Consider the following 7633-nt stretch of genomic DNA (forward strand, 5'->3'; position numbering starts at 1 on the left):
CTTGAGGATCATATGGGGTGCTCAGAATCAAAACCCGGGTCTGCTGCCGCCTGCAAAGCAAGCGCCCTCGCTTCTGTACTGTCACTCCAGCCCCCTGCTTTGGGGAGTTGAGATCTCAGGTCACAGTGTAGTGAGATCTGGGGTGGCCGACTAGGACTTAGCACAGACATAGCATTCGCTGCTCAGCCACTTGTTGACAACCCTCTGTGCTGGAGTTACAGCTCCTGAAGCACACGGACTGGGGCTTCCTACGTCGGGCTGTACATCATATGGGTATGGAAAACTTAAAAATGAAAACTTTGAATGTTGGTCTAATAATTTTGATTATAATAAAAAAAAAGGCCCTCCCGTTGATCATCGATTTGCTCGAGCGGGCCCAGTAACGTCTCCATTGGAGACTTTGTTGTTACTAGCACAGCGGGTAGGGCGTCTGCCTTGCACGCAGCCAACATGGCCAACCCGAGTTCGATTCCTCTGCCCCTCTCGGAGAGCCCGGCAAGCTACCGAGAGTATTCGATATGCCAGATATTGATTATAATAAAATAACAAAATGTATTATAATACATAATGTAATAATAAAACAATAAAATTTGATAATAAAACATTACCATCTCCCTGGCGCTTATCTAAATTCTCTTAATTTAGATAAGCGCCAGGGAGATGGTAATTTTTTATCCTTTCCAGGTAACTCTGATGCACAGCTAAGCCTAACTCAGCTCTAATCTGGCACTCTACAGCATTTTTTTGTGGGGTGGGGCCTCTGTCGTGGTGCTCAAGGGGCCATTCGGTAACTCCTGGGGGTTCTGACCCAGATGTTGAGGCCTAATGGTTCCACGCTCAGGCCCAGCCATGAGCCATGAGATAGAACTTGGGACCGAGCACTTGCAAGGCAAGTAGTCCAGCCTTGGAGCGAGCGCTTCTTTCCAGTGCAGCACCTCGCCAAATGGTGCTGTAGGTGCCTTGACCTCCCCCTGGGACGGAAGTTTCTCCCACCCATCCTTAGGCAGCTCTGCTGGTCAGGAAGTTCTTGTGCCTGGATCATCTCATTGCTATTTCTAGCTCCTGGGATCCCCATGAACCAAGTCTGCTTTGGCCATTTAAGGCTTCGGAAGGCAGTGCTCGTTTTTTAGCAGCATTTCGAGGGCCTGGCCTTCAGCCTTCCCCCCAGCAGGTCTCCCATCACCCCACCATGTTTCCCAGGGCGGTCAGCCCCAGGAGAAGCAAACATTCTCTCAGTCCGGGACTCGTCATCTAGAAGGAGGTTTGTTAATGACTGACTAAATTATCATTAAGTCCGTTAAGTTCGGAGACCCACCCCATGATCTGAAGGGCTCTGGGTGGAGGAGGATGGTGGTGGTGGTGAGGTTACAAGGGCAATTTAGAGGGGCACACAAGTGGACACCAGAGGTGATGCTTCTTTTTTCTTAATTTTTAATTTATTTTTGCTTTTTGGGTCACACCCGGCAGTACACAGGGCTTACTTCTGTCTCTGCACTCAGGAATTACTCCTGGCAGTGCTTGGGGGATGCCCTACCTCCTGTGCTAACTCTCCAGACCCCAGAGATGATGCTTCTAGTGCAGAACAAAGTGGCCATCAGGACTGTGCAGAACTAAAGCAGGAGCCAGAGCCTGGGGTGATGGAGCTGGGGGGTAGGGCTGCGTGCAGGGCTCCGGAGGATGCAGGGAGATGGGAAGTCTCTGCACAGGGCAGAGGGAGGGAGCACCCGCAAGGAAGCAGGTGCTGAGAGGTAGGCAGGAAGGGAGAAGCAGGTCTCTCAGTCAGCTGAAACTGAGATGGACAGCCGCAGACGACTTGTCCTCGTTGGAGGCCACCTCTGAAATGACATATCTGCAGCCATGATGCCAAGAACAGGGACCAGGTGGGGTCACTGGGGAGGGGACCAGGCACATGAAGGCAGAAAAATCTATTTCTGGCAGGACCCCTCTGGTCCACCCCCCCCCCCCCCATCATAGCAGGAAGGAAGAGAAGGGGAGTGGCTGGGTCTCCCTCCAGAACCCTAGGGACACAACTAGCTTCCTTTATGGCAACACAAAATGGGGAGCTGGGGGTAGAATGGTGGGGGGGGGGGTCCCTGCCTGTCTGTCGGGGAAGGAGTGCAGGCTGCAATCATAAAACAAAGCCTCAAAGAGGCACCAGCTGATTTTATTTTTATTAAAAAAATGTGGGGGGAGGGGAAGCACTGATATTACTGCTCTATCCTTGCAGAGCTTCCCTGCCTCTCCCCCAGTCGTCGGGATATGTGCCCCCATCCCCGCCCCTACCCAATAAAAAGAAAATTTGAAAAATGTACAGAAAAACTAATGCAGGTAAGATGAATAGCAAATTTGGAGCGAGAGGGTTAAAAACCATTTTAGTTTCTTTTCTTAATTTTTGGGCGGATTCGTTTAGGATATGGGACCACCCCCTGAGATGCTCATGGGTTACTCCTGGCTCTGCACTCAGGAATCACTCCTGGTGGTACTTAGGGAACCAAATAGGATAGAACCTGGGTCAGCGTCGTGCAAGGCAAGCCCCCTCTCCACCGTTCTATCTTTCCGGCCCCTTACATTATTATATATATATTTTTAAAAAGCTCGACATTGTGCATATATTTATTCTCTTTTTCCTCATCCAATTCCCCACTCCCAGACCCCCAAATCCAACCCCAAACCCAGCGGTCTTGAAGACACAGACAAAACCTTTCTTAACGAACAGGACAGAGCTGGGAAGGTGGGCAGAAGTGAGGGGTAGTGAGGGACCTAGAGAAGGTGGGGCAGTGGAGAGGATCCAGGCTCCCGTGGGCGCCCCGCGCCCTGCACGCCTCCCCGGAAGCCCGACCCTCGAGCGTCAGCGGGAGGAGCAGCGCCCGCAGGCGGCGCCCCATTGGCCGCCGGGCCCCCGGGGACGCGGGGCGGGGCGGGAGCCGAGAGTAACCCTGCGACCTGCGACCTGCCACCGCTGCCGCTGCCGAGCCCTTTCCGCTGCGGGTAAGTCTCCGCTGTGCTCCGTGCCCCGTCGGCGCCCGCTGCCCGCTGCCCGCTACGCAGTGCCCGCTGCGCACTGCCCGCTGCCCGCTGCGCGCTGCCCGGCCCGGCGCGCACACAGGGGCCCGCTCAACGCTTTGCTAGCCTGCTCCCTGCACCCAGTACCAGAGCAAGGGTGGGTGGGGGGACCCCTGAGGCGCCCCCCACCACCCAGACCTCCCCAGAGGCCACGCCTCCACGGTCACCTCGACCCCCAGTGCAACGTCCACCAGCCCGCTCTAGCCATGCGCCCCCAAACACAGCCGACCTCCTAAATTGGGCCTGGGGCTGGACCTGGCGGGTGCTGAAAGCAGAGGACTTCAGAAATGCCAGAAGACCCCCGGTAGATAGTTCCGAGGGGAGCTGGAGTACATGCCCCCCGGCTTGAGTGCCCCCCATCATCCATCCAGCGATGCCTCATCTCTTTGCAGGACCCAGCAGGGGGGCTGACTCAGCCTCTGCCTGAGCAGGACTTGGGAGCTGTTTCTCAATCTCTCAAACAAAACAACCTGTAGGGCTTGGGGTTGAGCTCTCTCACTTCCTCCCTGTGTGTCCTCCCTCAGCCCCTGAACCTGCTGGTCCCCACCCTTCTTCCAGCACAGGGGTCCTCACCTGCCCAGATCCCCACCCCCCTCCCCACCACCAGGAGAAGTTCTGCACTGTGTCCAGTGGTGGGTGTGGGCAGTAGAGACCCACCAGCTCAGACCCCGTGGTCCCTTGAGTGCGAACAGCATTGGCATGAAACATGTGCCAGGCATGGTTCCTGCCAACCCCCAGCCCTTCCACTCCCTTCCCATGTTTGTCACCTGCCCCCACCTTCTGGTTCCTCTCCCTCCTGTGAGCCCTTGGATGTGGCACCCAAAGCTGCTTCTGGCCCTCCCAGGGCAGAATCTCAAGCCACACAGGGCTTGGGCGCCCCCAGCGAGCTGCAGGCTCACCTCCCTCTCAGGGGGCCTTTCTTGCCCACCACCTATGCATTTGGGGTTCCACCCATCTGGTGAGTGTTCTGTAGCCCCCCTGCAGTGACCGAGGTGAAGGGCCTGGGGGGTGGGGGGGACGTAGAGGTAGGGCAGGTGCGGCTCCTTTTTGCTGTGGGGTGGGGTAGGGTTTAAGTGAGACTACAAAGTGCTCACCGCTGCCCCTTATCTGGGGACTTTGGATGCCTTTAAAATTTTATTGTCTGGAGCGATAGCACAGCAGGTAGGGCTCTTGCCTTGCACACGGCTGGCGTGGGTTCCATCTCCAGCATCTCATATGGTCCCCCAAACACCACCAGGAGTGACTGCTGAGTGCAGAGCCAGGAGTAACCCCTGAGCATTGCAGGGTGTGGCCCCAAAATAAGAAAATAAATAAAATAAAATTTTATAGTGGCCTCAGTAAAGAACACGTTGTTCCAGAGTGCCGGCCCACATCGGCAGAGCCTTACTCTCCCCTGCCACAGGCCTCTCGGTGGGGAGCTGGGCTGGTTTCTGGGGGTACCCTCCTTGCATCCATATCCTGGGGGTCAGACTTTCTCAAGGCACACCGATTCCCCGAGGGGCCTCTGACAGGAGAGGAAACCAAAGCACGAGGCGGAGTGAAGCAAGGCCTTCTCCCGGGCTCCAGTGCTGTCTGAGGCTTTGCTCTCCACTCTGTGCTCCTGGCAGGAGCAGCCTTTGTGGAAAAATGGGTGTTTGCTCCCTGACTTGACGATCCTCTGTGGAGCAGTGGCTTCAGTAGCGACTGCATTTGAGGCAGGAGGGACACAGCGGTGGGTGAAACAGATGAAGGAGATAGCCCTGCCCGTAGGGAGCACAGAAGCACGGTAGGACTTGGATGTGATAGGTGATAGGGACTTTGTAGGTGATAGGGAAAGAGCAAGCTCAAGCAGGAGGCCCAGCACTGGAGAGACTGGGCAGGGGTGGGCACTTGCCTCGCACATGTGGCGGAGTCTGGTTTAATGCCCGGCACCGCATATGGTTCCCCGAGTACCTCCAGGAATGATTCCTGAGCACAGAGCCAGAAGTAAGCCCTGGTATGGTCCCCAAAAAGAGGGGGCTGGTAAGAGCTGGGGTGGTAGTTTTATAGAAGGTTGTTGGGGAAGGTGATGTTTGACCAAGACCCCAGAGAGGAAAGAGAGGGATCTGGCGGGGGTCGGGGGGGGGGGGGCGCGCACGGGCCACTATGGAGCGGAACCAGAGAGTTTTCAGGGCTTTAGTGCCCCTCCCCATCCATGGTTTTAGAGGGGATATCCCTGCAGCAAGAATCTTGGGATGCGGCTGGAGCAATAGCACAGCAGGTAGGGCGTTTGCCTTGCACGCAGCCGACCCAGGTTCGATTCCCAGCATCCCCTATGGTCCCCTGAGCACCGCCAGGAGTAATTCCTGAGTGCAGAGCCAGGGGTAACCCCTGTGCATCACCGGGTGTGACCCAAAAAAGCAAAACAAAAACAAAAACCCCCAAAATAAAATAATCTTGGGATGTTTGCATTGGTGACCCCTGGGGTCATCTTGAGGACCCCTGTTGCTTGCTTACCGGGCTCTTCCTGCCCTTTCCAGATTGGTCATCATGCTGCGTTCCCTGCTGCCTCAGCTGCTCAGCCTGCGTGCCAGGACGGCCCCATACTCGTCGTCCGCAGCCCTGCCCAAGCCCATCCCAAACCCAGACATCCGCTACAACCAGCTCTTCATCAACAACGAGTGGCAAGATGCTGCCAGCAAGAAGACCTTCCCCACCATCAACCCGTCTACGGGAGAGGTGATCAGCCATGTGGCCGAAGGGGACCGGGCGGATGTGGACCGGGCGGTGAAAGCAGCCCGGGAGGCCTTCCGCCTGGGCTCTCCGTGGCGCCGGATGGACGCCTCAGAGCGGGGCCGGCTGCTCAACCGCCTGGCTGACCTGGTGGAGCGGGACCGGGTATACCTGGCCTCTCTGGAGACCCTGGACAACGGCAAGCCCTTCCAGGAGTCCTATGTCCTGGACCTGGACGAGGTCATCAAGGTGTACCGGTACTTCGCTGGCTGGGCTGACAAGTGGCACGGCAAGACCATCCCCATGGACGGCGAGCACTTCTGCTTCACTCGGCACGAGCCCGTGGGCGTCTGTGGCCAGATCATCCCCTGGAACTTCCCGCTGGTCATGCAGGGCTGGAAGCTCGCCCCGGCGCTGGCCACGGGCAACACGGTGGTGATGAAGGTGGCAGAGCAGACGCCCCTGTCTGCCCTCTACTTCGCCTCCCTCATCAAAGAGGCCGGCTTCCCCCCGGGGGTGGTCAACATCATCACTGGCTACGGCCCCACGGCTGGTGCGGCCATTGCCCAGCACATGGACGTAGACAAAGTGGCTTTCACCGGGTCCACGGAGGTGGGCCACCTGATCCAGAAGGCGGCAGGGGACTCCAACCTCAAGCGCGTCACGCTGGAGCTGGGCGGGAAGAGCCCCAGCATCGTGCTGGCCGACGCCGATATGGCCCACGCCGTGGAGCAGTGCCACGAGGCCCTGTTCTTCAACATGGGCCAGTGCTGCTGCGCCGGCTCCCGCACCTTCGTCCAGGAGTCCATCTACGACGAGTTCCTCGAGAGGACCGTGGAGAAGGCGAAGCAGAGGAAAGTGGGGAATCCCTTTGAGCTGGACACCCGCCAGGGTCCCCAGGTGGACAAGGAGCAGTTTGACCGCATCCTGGGCTACATCAAGCTGGGCCAGAAGGAGGGCGCGAAGCTTATGTGTGGCGGCGAGCGCTTTGGGGACCGCGGCTTCTTCATCAAGCCCACCGTCTTTGGGGGCGTGCAGGATGACATGCGGATCGCCAAGGAGGAGATCTTCGGGCCCGTGCAGCCCTTGTTCAAGTTCAAGAAGATCGAGGAGGTGATCGAGAGGGCCAACAACACCAGGTATGGCCTGGCGGCTGCTATATTCACCCAAGACCTGGACAAAGCCTTATACTTCACACAGGCACTGCAGGCCGGCACCGTGTGGGTGAACACCTACAACATCGTCACTGCACAAACGCCGTTCGGGGGCTTCAAGGAATCTGGCAGTGGGAGGGAGCTGGGGGAGGACGGGCTGAAGGCTTACACCGAGGTCAAGACCGTCACCATCAAGGTCCCCCAGAAGAACTCCTAAGAGCTGCCACCACGGACACCCAACTCTAGTCCAAGAGTTCCACAACCACCTGGACCAGCGGTCTGCCAAACACCATGGACCCCCAAAGAGCCATGAAGACCTTCCTGGAGGGAGCACCAAACGGCAAAGGCAATGGAATGCAAAGCAGAGCAGCTGTGTTTCCACTGGGGGTGTGCCTGGCTCCACTTACGTCCTGTCACCCCCACACCAGGCTCTCTGGCATCCTCGAGTTACTTCCATGAAACTTTAGGAGAAGCTAGAATGGCCATCAAGTCAATGCTTTGATCTGGACAGCGCCTTCCAGGCTTCCCTGCCAATCTGTGGACTTCTGGTCCACACATCACTGAGTGTTTAGTTGACACTTGGACTCAACTTAGTGAATGGAGGTGGGACTGGAAGGTGTGAGGGGCTTTGATGGATGCCAGACTGTGCCCCACTCCTCATGGGTTTACCCTAGACAAACAAAGGCACACTCCCTTTTAAAACAGCCCATTGCTGGCTGTTCTGC

At 57.1% G+C, this 7633-nt stretch overlaps 1 protein-coding gene across 1 annotated transcript; it reads left to right on the forward strand.

The window, feature by feature from the left end:
* Window positions 1–2942: 2942 nt before the first annotated feature.
* On the forward strand, window positions 2943–7241 carry ALDH1B1 (aldehyde dehydrogenase 1 family member B1). The gene is made up of 2 exons (XM_056117101.1): window positions 2943–2988; window positions 5562–7241. Exon 2 carries the CDS (start codon window positions 5572–5574, stop codon window positions 7123–7125), a length of 1554 nt encoding a protein of 517 aa, XP_055973076.1. The 5' UTR covers window positions 2943–2988; window positions 5562–5571; the 3' UTR covers window positions 7126–7241.
* The last annotated feature ends 392 nt before the right edge of the window (window positions 7242–7633 follow it).

The sequence above is a fragment of the Sorex fumeus genome, unplaced genomic scaffold (genome assembly GCF_029834395.1).
Source record: "Sorex fumeus unplaced genomic scaffold, SorFum_2.1 ptg000034l, whole genome shotgun sequence".
In the NCBI taxonomy this organism is placed as follows: Eukaryota; Metazoa; Chordata; class Mammalia; order Eulipotyphla; family Soricidae; genus Sorex; species Sorex fumeus.